Source organism: Leptopilina heterotoma, unplaced genomic scaffold (genome assembly GCF_015476425.1).
Source record: "Leptopilina heterotoma isolate Lh14 unplaced genomic scaffold, ASM1547642v1 Lhet_83, whole genome shotgun sequence".
NCBI classification, from domain to species: Eukaryota; Metazoa; Arthropoda; class Insecta; order Hymenoptera; family Figitidae; genus Leptopilina; species Leptopilina heterotoma.
The window spans coordinates 1133600-1152504 of NW_025111188.1; the positions used below are offsets into that span (position 1 = coordinate 1133600).

At 26.3% G+C, this 18905-nt stretch overlaps 4 protein-coding genes across 6 annotated transcripts; 2 read left to right on the forward strand and 2 right to left on the reverse strand.

Moving 5' to 3' along the window:
• Positions 1-246: 246 nt before the first annotated feature.
• LOC122511449 (DNA repair and recombination protein RAD54B-like) lies at positions 247-3905 on the forward strand. The gene is made up of 10 exons (XM_043626660.1): positions 247-532; positions 669-771; positions 849-941; positions 1013-1130; positions 1285-1862; positions 2002-2746; positions 2814-2973; positions 3048-3174; positions 3295-3522; positions 3696-3905. Exons 1-10 carry the CDS (start codon positions 339-341, stop codon positions 3762-3764), a joined length of 2415 nt encoding a protein of 804 aa, XP_043482595.1. The 5' UTR covers positions 247-338; the 3' UTR covers positions 3765-3905.
• An 83-nt stretch (positions 3906-3988) lies between these two features.
• On the reverse strand, positions 3989-5742 carry LOC122511452 (splicing factor U2af 38 kDa subunit-like). The gene is made up of 5 exons (XM_043626665.1): positions 5596-5742; positions 5426-5513; positions 5117-5183; positions 4574-4862; positions 3989-4433 (listed from the first exon to the last, which is right to left on the reverse strand). Exons 1-5 carry the CDS (start codon positions 5637-5639, stop codon positions 4220-4222), a joined length of 702 nt encoding a protein of 233 aa, XP_043482600.1. The 5' UTR covers positions 5640-5742; the 3' UTR covers positions 3989-4219.
• A 177-nt stretch (positions 5743-5919) lies between these two features.
• LOC122511450 (leucine-rich repeat protein soc-2 homolog) lies at positions 5920-10651 on the forward strand. The gene is made up of 3 exons (XM_043626661.1): positions 5920-6658; positions 8624-9243; positions 9636-10651. Exons 1-3 carry the CDS (start codon positions 6323-6325, stop codon positions 10504-10506), a joined length of 1827 nt encoding a protein of 608 aa, XP_043482596.1. The 5' UTR covers positions 5920-6322; the 3' UTR covers positions 10507-10651.
• A 4009-nt stretch (positions 10652-14660) lies between these two features.
• Positions 14661-18883, reverse strand: LOC122511454 (uncharacterized protein PFB0765w-like). 3 transcript variants are annotated; one of them, XM_043626669.1, is made up of 6 exons: positions 18300-18883; positions 18120-18201; positions 17795-17948; positions 17245-17710; positions 15445-15585; positions 14661-14850 (listed from the first exon to the last, which is right to left on the reverse strand). In XM_043626669.1, exons 1-5 carry the CDS (start codon positions 18423-18425, stop codon positions 15478-15480), a joined length of 936 nt encoding a protein of 311 aa, XP_043482604.1. In that variant the 5' UTR covers positions 18426-18883; the 3' UTR covers positions 14661-14850; positions 15445-15477. The 3 variants fall into 3 exon arrangements, with proteins under 3 accessions (XP_043482604.1, XP_043482602.1, XP_043482603.1); XM_043626667.1 differs by having other exon boundaries at positions 18030-18201; XM_043626668.1 differs by having other exon boundaries at positions 18030-18201; positions 18366-18882.
• Between the last annotated feature and the right edge of the window lie 22 nt (positions 18884-18905).

Sequence of the window (18905 nt, forward strand, 5' to 3'; positions counted from 1 at the left end):
TTATTTTTTTTATATTCTTTATTATTAATTATCATATTTAAACAAAAATATTTATAGAGTTTCGTATTTAAAACGAAGTAAATTAGTAAACAAGTGACTTACCGAATTAGTAAAAATAATATTCTCTCCATTGTTTACGGAACTTTTAGATTTTGCCGGCAGAAAAGTCCGGACAAGTAATAAATAGAATACTCCGATTTGATTGGTTCTTCCACTAGAACCATTAACGATCACGTGGTTATATATATAGTAGTGGAAAACGTAAACAACTTCTATTTAAATTTTCACACGTGTTTGTAATAAGAAGTTTCTTGCTACTAAAAAGTGTAAATATCAATATGAATCGTAATTATCGAGCCCAGGGAAGAAGTACAGCTCACATTCTTCAGTTGTTTAATAAAAAAGCAAATAAACCTGAGGTGGAGGAAGAAAAATCGTTAGATTCACAAGAGTCTTCGGAAGGTTCTCAAAGTGCATCGTCCTCACAAAAGAATCTGACAAACGTATCAAACGATGATAAAATCAATGATTCGTAAGTTTTTTTTTTCTTAATACATCTTGATTTGAAAATTTAAAATATTACACTATTCACTATCATAACGAAATCATTGTTTACCTTTTACGAACCTAACCTCATTTCCGGTTAAACAAACATTTTTTAATTTCAGAATTACTTATAACGTTCTCATCGGGAAAAAGTCTAACAAAAAGCATAAAACATGGGATGAGGATGGAATTTTAATAGTTAGTGGAACTAAAGCCGTTTTGAAGGTATTTGCAATTTTCTCCCTTGGGAAAAATGGAAATATTAGACGTCAAAACTACAAAAGTATTTTTTTTAATTATAGGATCCTGATGGAAAATTTTTGGGAAAATTGGCCGTAACTGCAGAAACTGCCACCGAAGGATCGATTCTATCAATGGGGGGAAAAGAAATACAAGTAATTTCTTTTTATTTATTTTTAAATTTGTAAATGTAAAGTAAAATTCTATGTTACTTTCTTTTTTACAGATAATTGATAGAGTTAGTTCGAATATTCCACAAAAATCGGAGAAGAAGGATGTAATTTCAGAACCACCGTTGAAGAAATTGAAAACTCATAATAAATTCATTCCACTGAGTAAAACAGGTTGGAAGTTTACGCTTTATTTAAATAAACAGGGTTTGGTGCAGGTTAGGGAAAAGTTAGGGAAAGTAGAATTGGTCAGAAAAATCAGGAAAAAGTCATGGGATAAAATAAATTTTTGTGGCTTTATTTTAAAAAGTATAATTTTTTTGTTTAGGTAAAGGTCTCGGTGGACTGTTACAAAATTACGAACCCCTAATAATGCCGAGGCCGAATGAGGAAATAAATTGGACGGAAGAAAATTGTCAAATTCGTGATGTATCGCTCGACGCTTGTTTAGCAACTGTCTTAAGACCCCATCAACGTTATGGTCTTGTCTTTTTGTACAAATGTATAATGGGCATGAATGATCCAAATTATTTCGGTGCAATTTTAGCCGACGAAATGGGCCTGGGAAAAACTTTACAATGCGTCGCTTTGACATGGACTTTATTGAAACAAGGTCCCTATGGGAAGGCAATATTAAAACGAGTACTTGTTGTTGCGCCAAGTAGTTTGTGCGGAAATTGGAACAATGAATTTATCCGCTGGCTGGGTATACATAGAATTTCCCCTTTTGTCATTGAGGGGAAAAAGAAACCGAAAGATTTTCTAAAATCACCAAGAGCCTCGGTTATGATAATCAGCTATGAGATGTTTGTCAGAAATTTCGAAGAAGTCAATGAAATTGGTTTCGATTTATTGATATGCGACGAGGGACATCGTCTTAAGAACAGTGAATTAAAATCTCTAAAGGTATGATATACGAGCGTATTCAAAGTTGTCACGCTTTTACTTATTTGAAATTTCCTGGTTTTCCTGGAATATTTTTTCAATACAAAAAACCCAATAATAATAATTAAGACAAATTTTAAGAATTTTATTTGTTTTTCAGATGCTGAATCAATTAACCTGTCGTAGGAGAATTCTCCTGACAGGTACACCCGTTCAGAACGATTTACAGGAACTTTATACACTCGTCGATTTTGTGAATCCGGATATTCTCGAGACAAGTAATTTCTTTAGGAAGCATTATGAAAATCCAATAGTGGCATCACAAAAACCAGACGCATCGGAGGAGGTAATTTCCCTAGGTCAGGAGAGAGCCGAAGAACTTCATGAGAAAACGAAAGTATTCATTCTACGAAGAACGAATGATTTGATAAATAAATATTTACCATCAAAACACGAGTTGGTTATATTCTGTCGATTAACACCCGAACAAAATGAAATTTACACAAAAGTAACGGATCTTCTAATCGAGAGGGAATTACTAAAGACAAATGTCATGCCACTGGCGATAATAACGGCATTGAAAAAAATATGCAATCATCCAAATTTATTTTTAATCGAAAAAAGTAATTTAATCGAGGAATTGAAAACGACCGATTTTTGTATGGAAAAAAGCTACGAATCTTTTAATTATTCAGTGAAAATGAATGTCGTTCGGGCTTTGCTTAGAGAATTGAAAGGAACATCTGAAAATGTGGTACTCGTCTCGTATTTTACAAAAACACTCGATTTATTGGAGAAACTTTGTAATTCTGAAGGGATGTCCTCGTGTCGTTTGGACGGTAGTACGGCAACAACCGGAAGGACGAAAATAGTCGATAAATTTAATTCGAAAGGAAACACAACACGTATGTAATAAATTTTAATTATTTCTTTTCTTCAGTTTTGATAATTCTTAATTTTTATTTTTTTCAGGTGTATTTCTATTGAGTGCAAAAGCCGGTGGAGTTGGTTTAAATCTCGTAGGAGCGTCTAGATTAGTTTTATTCGATTCCGATTGGAATCCAGCTTCAGACGCACAGGCAATGGCGAGAATCTGGCGAGATGGACAAAAGAAATCTGTTTATATTTACAGGTAAAAGAGTATTTTCCACTGAAGAATTTTTCTATAAAATCTTGATTGTTAAACAAAATTTTTTCACTTTATAGACTTTTGACAACTGGCACAATAGAGGAGAAGATTTATCAAAGACAAATTAGTAAAACTAGTCTCAGTGAAGCTGTCGTCGATGCAAATCACCTTGCATCCTTAAAATTGTCAACCAGTGAATTAAAGGTATTTTTTAAAAACATTTTAAAATATACTTTTCTACTTTGTTTACAACACAACAAATGTTTTAAAATTTTTTAAAAAAAGCATGTAAAAAAATGAAACATTTTTTCTTGGTATTTACAGGATTTGTTTACATTAACAACGGACACTTGTTCCTTGACTCACGATTTAATGGATTGTTCGTGTGATAAAGAAGATATTGAAAATGAAGACAAAGAAAATGATGTGAACCTTGACGATTCTCGTATTTGTCAATTAGACCTACAAACAAATTCCGAACAACCGATAACAATTAATCAACTTCTTCGATGGAAACATTATAATTATCCGGTTTCTGAAGAACTGTTGAAGGTAAATATACTTTTTGTTATTTAAATAGTATTTAATTTACTTATACAAATTTCACGAGCTCACGAAGATTTAAATTTAAATTTTAAATTTAAAGATACTTTTTTAAAATGAATTATTGAGTACGAAGACAAAATTTTCGATATTTGAAAGTAATAATTGTTATTTTTTTGTAGGAATTATTAATGGAACGAGTCTCTGAGTGTATAACATTTATTTTTCAAAATTCAAGCACTGAAAACTGATTGTTTCCTAGTTTGAAATAATTACGGTAAAGTATTATTATTCTAAGTCACATTAAGAGTGAAAATTATGTTTAAAGTTTTTTAGACAGTCAAATTGAAATAATACCTGATAATTTCATTAAAAAATCTATATTTTTCATATTCAATTGTTTTCTTTCGTTTACCTTCATTTAGGCAAAATTTGGTTTTCATTCACAAAAAGTGAAAGGATAACATCATGTGAATTACAAGAAAGTGATTAATTTATTTCTTAAAGCATTTCTACAAAACAGTGAATTGATTCTAATTTTACGGAAATATATATGAGTATATTCCCCTTACAGTATAAATGAAGAAAAAAAATCATTGCAATATTATGCAATTTTCATTTAAATATGTTGCGTCAAGTACATAATAGTCAGTTTTCACCAAATACGTGTTTAAAAAAAAAAAAGAGGAAAATTTTTCTTATCGTTTCAATATCTACCGGATCGGCGTCTTTCTCGGGACCTGGACTTTCCTCGAGAACGAGATCTACGTCTACGATCGCTGCGTCCTCGTGATTTTGATCTTGATCGTGATCTTTTACTGCTACCGCTACTCTTCTTACGACTGTAAATATAGCGTCTCAATTCCCTTGAAATTGGTTTAATGTGCATGAAATTGCAAAATCCCGATCTCGTGCATTCACTGTAAGTAATTATTAATTGAATTAATTTGAATTCACTATTGATTTCATTTTGAAGATCAAGTTTTAAAAATTTGATTTTATAAAAATTCTTCTTATAGGAATAAAATTTATTTTATAGAATTAGTATGAGTATATTTACCCCATTTCGTATTGGCGGCAACAAGCTTCTCGAAAATCGGTAACTGGCGAAAGTTCTGCATAAACAGGTCGGCCACCAAACCAACGATTATTTAAATCATTAACTGCCTTCTCGGCGTCCTCTTCTCTTCGAAATTTGATATAAACATTACCAACGAGATGATCGCCGAGATTATCGCAAACATTCATCTCCTCAATTTCACCGTATTTTTCCTCGCACTCGAGGAATACGTCCTCAAAAAAGTTGTCATAATGTTCCTGCATTTCTTCGTCAGAAACATTGGAAACCACTGTAATTAATTTAATAATTTCTAAATTGTTTCTAAGAATTTTACTAAAAATTTTCAAGAATAATTTCTGTATTCCAACTATTAGCGAATTTAAACTCGTGACAATTATCAAAAAATAGGAAAAAGTAGCTTTTAATGGCAAAAATTTAAAAAAAAGTATCCAAATTGTAGTAGTAAATAGTAGATTTTCGTAAATGAGTGCGAAGCCTACTATAGAAATGTACTATTTGAAAATTTATTTCTAATCTACTTACAATGAGAACCATCTGCACTTTTCGCCGAATTTTGAGGGTTCACGTACAAGTTTTGCAGCAGACATGTCTAAAAATTTCGTTTTAATTAATTAACAATAGAATTTCACTAAAGTAATTATTTTTGCGACAGTTGTTACGGTTGTTACAATCAAATTTTTAAGGTTATGTTCCCCTAGAGTCACAAACTTTCGAAAACTTGAAAAACTTTCCTTTTCAAATTAACAATTACAAAAGTATAAAACGAATTTACTTATAATTATTTTTTAGAATTTAAAATTTATATTGTTATTTTAAAAAATTTTGATTTACCTGACTGAAAGTTGGTTTGTTGTGGATTCGTGAGCATCGATCGCCATGACGGCAAGCTCCAATTTTAAAGTAAAAGGAACAATTTACTCTGAAAGAAAATAGAAATTTAACATTAAACAAATATTAAACAATTGAAATAATTCACTTAGTTAACAATAAAAATAACTTACTTATCCTTTTCTGTACCGAAAATCGATGCCAAATATTCAGCCATCCTTCTTTTTCCGATAAAAAAAAGCAATGCCAAAGGATAAAAATGATGGCGACACGCCAAGGACAAAAAGAGGCTTGAAAAATAAGGAAATTTCCGGAAGAAAGTTTCTTGTTTCCACCCGGGAAATTTGATTTCACATTGAAGATCAATTAAAATATTTCAAACAGAGATCTTTATTTGCAAAAACTAGATAACTTTATAGATAGAACAATTTTCCATATAGAAATAAATGAAATAAATTAATTCTGTTTGTAAAAAAAGAAGTAAAAATTAAAAGTTTTCAAACATCGATAGAACATAACCTCAAATTTGAATCTGACAGCTGGACCGCTGAACAGATCTGTCATTTTTTACGATCTCCCTTTGTTGAAAAGTTATTATAAAACTAGTGTTTTGTATTAGTAATTAAAAAAAAAACGATTCGTAGAAAATGAAAGGAATAAATATGAATAAATATTTAAAGAAGGAAAATCTCTCTATGACTGTTTCTCGGTAACTTTCTCAAGTTACAATTTTCGTTAAATTTCATTAAAATTTCAAGTAATTTGGAATTTTTTCTATTATAAGTTGAGAACGTCTCTACTCTCTACGAGGGCTGAATTGTTTAAAAATATACGTCATGTCGTAGAGAATAAAGGAAAAGCGACTGTTTGTAGTGCATTAATTTGTGTTTTATGTAGATTATGAAAAAGTTGAGTAAACATCGAACGGGTGTGGGTAATATTTCGCAAGTGTGCTTTACAGACGTCAAGAGGGATAAAGGGGACCCTCGTGAGAGTCTGACAAATTTTTACATGAAGGAACAAGATATCCCCGAGTATTTGGAGGGCTGCGGGCTCAGCACTTGTTCGGCCGGCGACATGCCCGAGGCAGTCGATGTATTCCGCGAACAACAGCCCAAGGAGAAGAAACTCTCCTCTGCATCATTGTCCACCTCCGACACGAAGAAAACCGTCACCGTCAAACATCCCGAATCCAATAAACCCAAACCAACTGCCAAAAAAAGCAAGCCCATCCAGGTAATGCTTCATTTTATTTATTTATAAACAAGGTTGCCACAGGTCAGGGAAGTCAGGGAATTCAGGAAAAAGTCAGGGATTTTCATTAAAAGTACTGGAAAAAAATTAAATGTTTAGAACCTATAAGAAAATTCTGAATTTTGGAGTCTTTTTTGTTTGCCTCATAAATTATGGAATTACCAAGAATTTTCTAATACAAAACCTTCAATGTTTTCTTTTTGTGACAATAATTTCTTTTTAAATAACTTAATTTTTGAAGAACTGTCAAAATTATTTCTTAGAAATTATTTAATGAATAATTTTACCTAAATATTTCAAAATTAATTGACTTTTGAAAGAGTTGCGTTTACAGTTTTCATAAATAATAGATTTATAGAAGAATTTTCGTTAAAAATACTATAAAGAATTGAATTTTGGAAACGTTACAAATTATTGCAGAAATTCAATTATTTTGAAAAGTTATAAAAATTCGTTACAGAAATTCAATTATGTTCAAAAATTAAAAAAAAAAATCTCGTCAAAATTTCAATTATCTTTATAAATAATTAAATTTTTCTCTGAAATTCAAATTATTTTCAAAATTTTTTATGAAATTCTTAGTAAAATTTCACAGAAATTCAATTATTTATAAAATGAAAATCTTCTTCTCCGAAATTCAAATATTTTTAAAAATAATAAAATTCTTCTCCGAATTTCAATTATTTTCAGAAATTTTAATAAAAATCTAGTCAAAATTTCTATTATTATTATTATAAATAATATAATTCTTCATCAAAATTCAATTGTTTTCAAAAATTTTAATAAAATTCCTTTCAAAATTTCACAAAGATTCAATTATTTACAAAAATTCTAATAAATTTCTGCTAAATAATTCAATTATTTTCATAAACAATAAAATTTTCACAGGATTTCAATTATTAAAATACAAAATTTCATAAAATTTTTGGAAAGAAATCAATTATTTTAAAAGGTTTTTGATAAAAATTCGTCGCAAGAATTCAATTATTTAAAAAAAATTTAACAAAATTCTTTTCAAGAATTCAATTATTTTTATAAATAACAAAATTCTTCACAGAAATTTAATTATTTTTATAAATAACAAAATTTATCACAAAAATTCAATTATTTTTATAAATAATAAAATTCTTCACAGAATTCAGTTATTTTTATAAACTTAAATAAAACTCGTTGCAAGAATTCAATTATTTTCAAAAGTAATAAAATTCTTCGCAGAAATTAAATTATTTTCAAAACTTTTAATAAAATTCTTTTCAAAATTTCAATTATTTTTGTAAATAAAAATCTTTTTCTCCAAAATTAAATTATTTTTATAAATAATAAAATTCTTCTCCGAATTTCAATTATTTTCAAAAATTTTAATAAAATTCTTGGGAAATTTTTTAATTATTTTAAAAAAATTTCCTGAATTATTTTCATAAATAATGAAACTCATCGCAGGATTTTAATTATATTTGATATACAATTTTAATCAAATTCCTCGAAAATTTTAATTATTCTTAAAGATTTTATTAAAATTCGCCAAAAGAATTTAATTATTTAAAAATTTGTTGATAACATTCTTTTTGAGAATTCAATTTTCAGAAACATTCAATTATTCAATAAATATTTTATTTTTTTATTTAAATAATTGAAATTTCGTAGAATTTTCTAATAGAAATTGATTTAAACATGAATTTCCGAATAATCAATTTTTTATTTTTTATGAAAATAATTGAATTCTTGTAATGAATTTTCAGTAATTTTTTTTTAATAATTGAATTCTTTTGAGAAATTTTCCTACTTGTGAAAATAATAGAATTCTTGCAAAGAATTTTATTAGGATTTTTGTAAATAATTGAATTCTTCTTGAAAAATTTGATGATAATTTAAATTATTACAAAACATGATAAAGAATATTTTTCCTGATTTTGAGAATATTATTAAAAATATTATTTTTTTTTGCAGGCGGACTTGGATGTATCCAAGGAATTCGTGAGGTGTCGGGACGAATGTGTGACAAGGCTCGATCTAAGTAAATCCAGCATTTCACAGCTTCCGATTACAGTTCGCGATTTAACGCATTTGGTTGAGTTTTATCTTTATGGAAATAAATTGGTGACACTACCTTCTGAAATTGGATGCCTCGGTAATCTAAAGATACTCGCACTCAACGAAAACTCACTCACGAGTCTTCCAAGTAGTCTCGAGAATTTAAAATCCCTCAAGGTCCTCGATCTCAGGCATAATAAACTAAGTGAAATTCCCGATGTTGTTTATAAATTAACATCACTCACGACATTATTTTTGCGATTTAATCGCGTTCGTTATGTTAGTGATCGAATACGAAATTTAACAAATCTAACAATGCTCAGTTTGAGGGAAAATAAAATCAAGGAATTACCTGCCGGCATTGGAAAACTCGTCAATTTAATAACCTTCGATGTGTCGCACAATCATCTTGAGCATTTACCAAAAGAAATTGGCAATTGCGTACAATTATCAACCATCGATTTACAACACAATGAACTTCTTGATATTCCAGAAACGATTGGAAATCTCACGTCTGTCACGAGAATTGGATTAAGGTAAATTTTTTTAATTTATTATTCAGGGTTGCCACAGGTTAGGAAGTTCAGGAAAAAGGAAGGGAATTTTATTAAAAGTACAGAACAAAAATTTAGTTTTTAGAATTCATTCGGAAATTCAGAAGTTTTGTGTCTTTTTTGTTTGCCTCATAAATTATAAAATTACCACGAATTCTAATACAAAACCTTCAATTTATTTAACTTTTGCCAATAATTTATTTTAAATAATTTAGTTCTTCAAGGTCACAAAATTATTAGAAAATAATCAGGAAAAAAGTAAAAATTTTGCTTGAAAATCAGAAAAGAACAAAATTAAATTTTTGTGGCAACTTTATTTATAATTATATTCAAGTCAATCTATTATATTTTTAATATTTATTTTCCCTCCTAAGGTACAATCGTCTCACGAGGATTCCAAAATCGTTGGCAAATTGTAAATCAATGGACGAATTCAGTGTCGAGGGAAATCAAGTCTCACAACTTCCAGATGGTTTACTTTCAAGTTTATCCGATTTAAAAACAATTACATTATCTCGAAATGCCTTTACATCGTATCCATCAGGTGGGCCGTCACAATTTACAAATGTCTATTCAATAAATCTCGAGCACAATCAAATTGACAAGATACCATATGGAATATTTTCGCGTGCAAAAAATCTCACAAAATTAAATATGAAGGAAAATCAATTGACAGCATTGCCATTAGATATTGGAACGTGGGTAAATATGGTGGAATTAAATCTCGGTACAAATCAATTGACAAAAATTCCCGACGACATTCAACATTTACAAAATTTGGAAATTCTCATATTATCAAATAATTTATTGAAACGAATACCGGCGAGTATTGCGAATTTAAATAAATTACGTGTCCTTGATCTTGAGGAGAATAAAATTGAGACATTGCCAAATGAAATTGGTTTTTTAAGGGAATTACAAAAATTGATATTACAATCAAATCAGGTGACATCGTTGCCAAGGGCAATTGGCCATCTTACAAATTTAACGCATCTCAGTGTTGGTGAGAATAATTTAAATTATTTACCAGAGGAAATTGGAACACTTGAAAATCTTGAATCACTTTATGTCAATGATAATGCGAATTTACATAATTTACCATTTGAGCTGGCACTTTGTACAAATCTCAGTATTATGTCAATTGAAAATTGTCCACTCTCGCAAATACCAGCGGACATTGTCGCCAATGGACCATCGCTTGTCATTCAATTTTTGAAGATGCAAGGTCCTTATCGATCCATGTAACAGGATCCTGATCAAGTAAGCTAATTTTTTTTCTTTTTTTTTTCTATTTTAATTTTCTTTTTTCAATTTTCTGATTTATTTAAAAGAGATTCGCAGGGTGGCCACATGTCAGTAAAGTCAGGAAAATAAAATTTTTGTCAGTAAAATCAGGGAAATGATAGGAAAAAAATGAATGGCTTCAAAAATTTTAACTACAGTTTTTATGCATAATTAAATTCTTTTAATGAGTTTCTTTTTAATTTTTTTAAAATAATGTTTTTTTAAATAATTTTAATTAAAAATTTGAAAAATAATTGAATTAAACAAAGAATTTTTTCAATTTTTTAAAAAAATTTGGTATGTTTATAATTATAATTGAAAATTTGATTAATTCAATTCGATTAAAATGTATTGATACTAATTGAATTTCTGCAAAGAATTTTACTATTTATAAAAGTAATTGAATTCACTTAGGGTTATAATTTTAATTTTTAGAAATTATTAAAATTCATAAATAAATAAATTTTAATAATTTAATAATTAAATTTAAATTTAATATTTTCCTGTAAAAAGAATTTTGTCAGGGAAAATAATTTTAATATCAGTAAATTGTCAGGGAAATTGATAAACTGAAAATTGTGACCACCCTGGGGGCCGTTCAAAAAATACGTAACGCTATTTTTCGGAAATTTGGACCCCCCCGCCTCCCCCCATGTAACGCAATGTTGTATACATTAGCGCCATTTTTTCTGCTGACCGTAACAAATAGCTTGACCCCCCCTCCCCCCTAAAGCGTTACGTATTTTTTGAACGGCCCCCTGGATACGAAAGTATTTTAATTATATTTCAAAAATTGTTTCTATCGAATTATAACCTACAGATTTTTTATTTCACTTTATTTTCAAAACGATTCCGTTTTGAATAAATTTCAGACTTTTGAAATTTAATTCTTTAATATTTTAATTCCTTGGTTGTAACGAATTTAAAATTTTTAATCAATATTTTTTTTGTAGTTGAACTTTTGTTCACTTTTGTTTACTTTTGTTTCAATTTAAAAAATATGAAATTCGCAACGTTTTTAAAACGAAAAATTTTAAATACTCCTTCTTGAAAATTTTCTTTGCTAAACTGCGTGAAATTATCGGTATTTACAAAATGCTGATTTTTCGAGTATTTGATTCTTTTAGCTAGTGCATTTTTTAGTTTTTAAAACGTTAGTAAAAATAAAAATAGAACAAAAAAAATTAGTTTTGTCATTAACGTAAAAAATAAGTTTAAAACTTGCAAATTTCGCGAATTTTAAAGAAAAAAGTGTGCAAAATATTATTATTTATTTTATCGAAGAAAAATTGAATTTTTTCTTTTAATCAAAAGTCATAATATCGAACATCAGTATTTTCAACTTAAATTCATCACTTTCATAAATGAAGCATTATAGATAAAAAAGCTTTAAAAGCTTTCAATTTTATAGGATTTGAATTGAGAGACTAAAGTGAATGAATGAAAAATTAATTCTTTCAGTTGAAAGTGAAAATTATTTCGAAATAATTGCAAAATTGTTCTTACAAAAAATATTCAAAAAAAAAATAAAATTACTTGAATATTATCGGTAAAAAATACGAATCATTGCAAATAATTTTTCTAAAAGTTTAGAAAGTTCAAATTGAAGGAAATTGTTTTCAAAAAATTACTGTACAAAGAAGAAAAATAATTAAATCTTTAGTTAAGAATTTTTTTGTAAATTTGTAAAAAAAATACAGATTCTAAGAAGTAAAGAATATTTATCGTTGATTTGAACTTTCGAAACTTTTAAGAACGAATAAGAGATTTTTTGGTTTTGCTGAAAATGAGTGAAAAATTATGAATTTGAAAATTACTGTTTTTTTATAAGAGTATAAATAAATGTCAATTGAGTTTTACTCGATGTTGTTCGTTTACTTGTTGTGAATACTTTAGCAATATTATTGTTGCAAAGTACTTTGTACGTTTTATTAAAATATTATTTAATATAACTTCAGCGCATATACGGAATAAGTGCCAATGTTGTAATGTCGATTTTTCATCTTAAATTATAGGCATAGATAGAAATCTACTTCATCAATTTTTTTTTTTTAATTTTCATTATCTACGATCTCTTAATACAAATTTACTATTTATATTATGATTTAAAATAAGCTCAAAAAAGAAATATTTCAGCCTTAAAAACTTAAAATTCTGCGCGTGCCATTTTGATTTAACAAAAAAAAAATTCAGTATTTTTAATTTTAAAAAAATTTATTTTTCAAATATTCATTTAGAATTTTGTAAAAAAAAAATAAATTCTTTTCTTTCTCAAGTAATTTTGGAGAAAAAAATAAATTATTGATTCGAGTTTTGTCTGTAAAAATTGAGATTTCTTTCTGAGATATAAGAGTTTATTGAAAATAATTATTAAGAAAAAATAATAACTCTGTTTGTATTTACGTCAAAGTTCATAAAAGGGGGAAAAATATTGGAGTCTCTTGTTGACTGATATTAAAAAGAAAAAAATACACTTTACTGAATAAATATATTTTTATTTAAAAGTATATTGAATCTTAAAATAAAATAGATACATACGAAATTTTGTAATTAGAAAATTCGTATAAAAATGTAAATAAAAATCGATTTCAACGAATTTTTATTCAACGAGATAGACCAATTTTTCTTCCCCCCAATGAATGTAAATGTTATTCGAGTTCAACCTTCTGATTAATGTTCCAAAAGTTCTAAATTATCACGGGAACAAATTTTTAATTCGACTAATTTTCCTTCGTTAACTTATTTACATAATTTATTATAATAAATCGATCTATTTTAATTGATTTCGAAAGAAATACGAAAAATCGTTAATTTTTAATTAAATAAATACGAGGATAATTAATTATTAATTATCTTAATTATGTTAATTAATTATTAATTATTAGTATTACGAGAGACATTAAATTTTGAATTTTGAATCAACGCTCGTAAATATTTAGAACTTTTAAGAGCATTCCGGATTATTTCCTTCAAAGTATTTTTACTAAAACCTGACTTAATTGTATTATTAATCATAATTCTCGAAATTTTGAATGTTCACGTAAAGAAAATTTTTTTTTTCAATTCAAAATTATTTTGAAAAATAAAGTTTGTATTTTAAGAAACAAACATTAATTTTCATGACAATAAAATGAATAAATTCAAGATGATGGGAAAAATTTTCTTGATAAGAAACTTAAGATTTTGGGAATAAATGATTAATTTGAACGTTAAGTGTTTCTGGTTTTTGAAACAAAAATTCTATATTTACAAGATGTATGTAAAAATATTTATAGTTTTGTAATACTATCGTTATACGAGATAGATTGTAATTGAAAAAATAGCCAATCCGTTATTTCAATGAATGTGATCGAAATTTTATATTATACGTTAAGGATAAATTAAAGTTGAAGCAAAGCGACAAAATATTGCAGTCAGTTTGTGTGAAAAGCAAAATAAAAATCACTATGTCAGGCAAATAGATGAAAAAAAAGATAAAATAATACATAGAAACTTGAATAAAGTCAGAAAAAGAAATATTTTAATATACGCAAATAATCATTTTTCTCTGAGAATTAATGACACTTGTGATTTTTAAACAGAAACATAAGAGTTTTGCCTTCCAAGATGTGAAATTAAATCGAAAACTATAAATAGGAATTTTTCGATTTGAATATCGTAAATTAATTTTTAATCCAAAATTAATTAAAAATTTTAATTCAAAACTTAAGTCGTAAAGTATTTTTATTCACTAAGAATATTTTGTTTCAAAGTTGAGATTAAATATTTCTGATTGTAAACTGTTATAAGTACAATTCATGAATGAGTAAATTTTTGTTTTTCACATCCTGATTATCGACTAGAAACGAGAGAAAAATTGGCGCTGCAAGAACTTTTGTAAAGAAAAAAATATCTTTAATTTTGTTGAAGAATGAGAAAACATTCTCTCATTGATTTTATAAATAAAAAAAATTATTCGAAATGGTTAAAACGTATTTCGTATAAAAATTGTCTAGCTCGTAAGAAACAGAATTTTACGCGAACACAAAAAATATTATTTTATAAAGTATTTTATCTACTTAGAGATTTAGAATTAATGATTTTGAAAAATGAGAAAAAAAATCTATTCCTCATCAAAACAATTAAAAATTTTTATTTAAAATTTTTCGAATTTCAAATTAACACTCGGAATACTTAAAAAAAATTGTAGTATTCAGTGTATATTTTTTTAACATCCTTGCTTAGAATCTTTCGTATCATACCTCAGGGCAAAAAATACTTTCAACCATCCACAAAAGTTCTTGTAGATTAGCATTAGATAGATATCTGAAAAAAAATTATTATTAAGATTAAAAAAAAGAACAAACAAAGAGAGCAAGAGTGAGATAAACAGAAAGGAGAAATTTATCAGATTTTTATTTACTTGTTTTATCAAAAATATTTGGGAATTTCAAAAGAAAAAAAATCTGTCATTGAACATTTTGAAAATAATTACTTTTTCTAAAAATGAAAACATTTCTTTCAAAAAATTCTTTAATTTTAATTTATAAATTTTAGATATAAAAAGTATTGTTTATTCGTATACATGATAAGGAAAGGAAAAAAAAAGTTGATTGAAAGTTAAAGAAAAAGTGTAATATTAATTTGTTAAAGCAAACTGTTAAACAGTTTTTAAATGCCATAGACGTCCTATATAAATTACACATTCTGAGAGTGGACTTTATGTGGATAATAATTTAAAAAAAAGAAATTAATAAAGCTGAATAGTCAACTATTCTCGTATCGTGAAATTGTTGAATAAAACGTAATATTACGTGTACAATTTAAAAAACAATATGTAATATTAATGTATTTCAGTGTATATTATACTTAATATAGATGAACGTATAAATATTTCTAAATATACAAAATGTACTGTACCGCATTGTTTCGATTTATTTCTTTGAAAAATATTTACAATTCCGTCGATTTATTTAGTTTTTCATTCAATTTTTGGGAGAATTTCTCTGCAATCGAACTTTTTCTTTTTGGAGTAAAACTTTTTGATTTTCCCTCCGATATCTGGAATATATTTTGATTATCATATTTTACTTTTCATATTCTAGTTTTATTTCAATTTGAACAGGATTGACACAGGTCAGGAAAATCAGGAAAAAATCAAGGAAAAAATTTAATTTTTCCGAAAATTCAGAACTTTCTTATGAATTCTAAAAACTAAATTTTTTCCTGTACTTTTCCTTACTAAACAAAAAAAGACACAAAAATTCAGAATTTTCTTATGAATTCTGTCTTTTTTGTTTGCACTATAAACTCTGAAATTACTTCGAATTCTAATAAAAAAAAGCTTCAATTTTTTCTATTTCCGCCAATAATTTCTTTCAAAATAATTTAATTCTTCAAGGTTATAAAATAATAACTTACATATAAATTACTTAATGAATAAAATGTTACTTAAAAATTTCAAAAGTAATATAAAGTATTATCCATTTTGTAAAATTAATTATTTGAACAATTTTAATTTTCATTCTGTTGAAATTAATCGAATTTTTTGTATATAATATTTAATATTATTTCTAAAATATGAACCAATTTTTTCAAAAGAATTTAATTATCTCGATAAATAATAATAAGATTCCTTATAGATATTAAATTATTTTCAAGAATTTTAATAGAATTCTTTGCAAAATTCAATTATTCTCATAAATTATAAAGTTCTTGTCAAGAATTCAATTATTTTCAGAAATTTTGATAAAATTCTTTGCAAAATTAAATTCTAGTCATCACAAGAATTCAATTATTTTCAAAAGTAATAAAATTCTTCGTAGAGATACAATTATTTTCAAAAAAAAATCTTTAAAATCCTCGTCAAGATTTTAATTATTTTTACAAATAGTAAAATTTTTCTACAAACTTCAATTATTTTCAAGAGTTTTAATAAAATTTTTTTGCAACATTCAATTATATTCATAAATAATAAAATTCTTGTTAAGAATTCAATTATTTTCAGGAATTTTAATAAAATTCTTTTCAAAATATCAATTATTTTCAAAAATTTTTCTCAATTCAATAATTTTCAATATTTACTATTAAAATGGAATTTTCCAAATGATTTCAATTATTTACAAATGATAAAAAAATTTCACAGGATTTCAATTATTTAAAATAGAATTTGCAGGAATTTAAAAAAAAATCAATTATTTAACATTTTTTTATAAAATTCTCCACAATAATTCTATTGATTTCATAAGTAATAAAAATTTCACAGGAAATTTAATTATTTCAATACAATTTTAATTCAATTCCACGAAAAATGTAATTATTCTTAAAAATTTTATTATAATTTGTCAAAAGAATTCAATTCTTTAATAAATTAATTATTTTTGTATTTACATAATGGAATTCTCATAGAATTTTTTAAATAAAAATTGATTTTAAAATTAATTTAAGTTAAATTTTTAGATAATAATTGAATATTAGAAGCATCAGAGGATGAATTTTTAGAATTAATTGCATTTTGAAAAGGTTTCAAATTCAAATCTTTGGAAATATTCTTTAGGATCTGAGAAAAAGTCGAAATTTTGTCTGGAAATCAGAAAAAAGTCAGAGAAAAAGAAAATTATATTCTTGTGGCAACCTTGTTAAGGAATTCATTTCAAAATTAGTTGATTATTAATTATTTTAGAGCGAAAAAGGGATAATTAAATTTTTTTTTACTCTTACCATTGATTTTATTTCCATTTTCTTTGAAAATGTTCCTGACGTCGAACTTTCCGCTTCTACAAAAGAAAAATCATTTGGAACAGTATTTCGAGTCCATGAACTCAAAATAACAGATTCTTGTTGATTAGGATTTTTTAATAATTGATAATTTTCCACTGCTTCTTCATTTTTTGTTTGATAATTTATCTCTTGTGTTGAAGGATTATTTTTCCCTTTTACTATCATATAATTGTCTATCGTATTTGGACAATTCAACAGTGGAATATGCTTTCTATGCGAAATTTCTTTGGCGAGTTTCAATTTTTTAGGTTTTTCGTAACCTCTTTCTATTGTTTTCGACATTATTTTTACAAACGAATTTGTTTCAACATCTTTTGTTGCCACTTGCTCATTTTGTCGATGTTTCACAATTTCATTCTCTAGGAATTTTAAATCCTCTTGTGACTTTTCAAGAATTTCGGTTAATCTAAAAATTACTAAAATTATGAAAGGAATCTGAAACTATTTAAAGAAAATGAATGCACAATTAAGATGAAACAAAAATTTAAACCTTTCAATTTCATTATCGTCATCGGAAGAGAATTTTAGATTCCTTTTTTTCGTATTTTCAATTTCCTCTTCTTCTTCCTCGAAATTCTTTAATTCAAGTTCTAAACTTTTGATTTCGTTATTCAGTTTCTGAAGTTCTTCGTTTTCTTGAATCTCTGAAAAATGACAAAAAATAAATAAATAATTGTTGTGAATTATTTACGCAAATCTAGAAATTAATAAAATTGCCTTAATGCCTTTTTCAATTTTTTCAGTAGTCTCTTTGAGAAATTCACAATTACATGGCGGGGGGATCCTTTGTCTTGGATAATTTACAAAAAAATTACCAAAATCATGTTTTTTTGAAAAATTCCAAACAGTCTCGCAATAATTGTCTTGAAGTTTGTACTGTTTCTCCCTTAATTTGTCCTTGAAAAAAGATTCTCAGGTAACGATTATATAATAGTAAAATTATAATAATACGAAGCAATGGAAAAAAATCCGAAAGGTAAATAAATAAATTTTACTAATTGTTCTTTTTCGGTTTTCAAAGTCTTTTCTAGTTCTTCAATTTTTTCCTTATTAAATTCTACCATTTCTTTTTTGACACGATGTTCGACCAATATTTTCGCATATTCTGAAGTTTCCTGCATTTTATAATTTTCTTTTTCTTCTTAAATATAATTTTAATATCTTGTTTTTTAACTTGTTTTACTATAAAACGTTTTCAATTTTAAATGTTCAAAAAGCAGTTAGAATTTGTTCAGTAAAACGAAGATCTATTTTTATTTATTTTACAAGAAACTCGATAAAAGTAATAAATGTTTATAAAGAAATACTGGATAATTATTGTTACTGTTTTAAGTAAACAATAACAAATATGTTTACTTTTTGGGAAAATACGGTACAATGTAAACATTCTGATTAGGGGAGGATATTTGTTTGAAAAAAAAATTGTTTCCTAAAATGGCTACCAACAAAAGGCGCTGCAATCTAGAATTTTCGTTCCCACCCCTGTCAATAAAAACCCATAAAAACCAAACAATAAAATAGTGCATAAACTCTTTTCATTTGTAGTAGACTAGGAATTTTTTATTACTTATTATCGAGGAATAATAATTATAATTAAATAA

Bases quoted from the DNA above. Each gene is read 5' to 3' on its own strand.
- LOC122511449 (XM_043626660.1), top strand. From the start codon at position 339: ATGAATCGTAATTATCGAGCCCAGGGAAGAAGTACAGCTCACATTCTT. The intron at 533-668 runs GTAAGTTTTTTT...TTTTAATTTCAG, and splicing joins GATGATAAAATCAATGATTC to AATTACTTATAACGTTCTCA. The intron at 2,747-2,813 runs GTATGTAATAAA...TATTTTTTTCAG, and splicing joins TTCGAAAGGAAACACAACAC to GTGTATTTCTATTGAGTGCA.
- LOC122511452 (XM_043626665.1), bottom strand. From the start codon at position 5,639: ATGGCTGAATATTTGGCATCGATTTTCGGTACAGAAAAGGATAA. The intron at 5,184-5,425 runs GTAAATCAAAAT...CGAAATTTTTAG, and splicing joins ACAAACCAACTTTCAGTCAG to ACATGTCTGCTGCAAAACTT. The intron at 4,863-5,116 runs GTAAGTAGATTA...AATTAATTACAG, and splicing joins AAGTGCAGATGGTTCTCATT to TGGTTTCCAATGTTTCTGAC.
- LOC122511450 (XM_043626661.1), top strand. From the start codon at position 6,323: ATGAAAAAGTTGAGTAAACATCGAACGGGTGTGGGTAATATTTCGCAA. The intron at 6,659-8,623 runs GTAATGCTTCAT...TTTTTTTTGCAG, and splicing joins AAAAAAGCAAGCCCATCCAG to GCGGACTTGGATGTATCCAA. The intron at 9,244-9,635 runs GTAAATTTTTTT...TTCCCTCCTAAG, and splicing joins GTCACGAGAATTGGATTAAG to GTACAATCGTCTCACGAGGA.
- LOC122511454 (XM_043626667.1), bottom strand. From the start codon at position 18,425: ATGCAGGAAACTTCAGAATATGCGAAAATATTGGTCGAACATCGTGTC. The intron at 17,949-18,029 runs GCATTAAGGCAA...GTCATTTTTCAG, and splicing joins TACTGAAAAAATTGAAAAAG to AGATTCAAGAAAACGAAGAA. The intron at 17,711-17,794 runs GTTTAAATTTTT...AGTAATTTTTAG, and splicing joins GACGATAATGAAATTGAAAG to ATTAACCGAAATTCTTGAAA.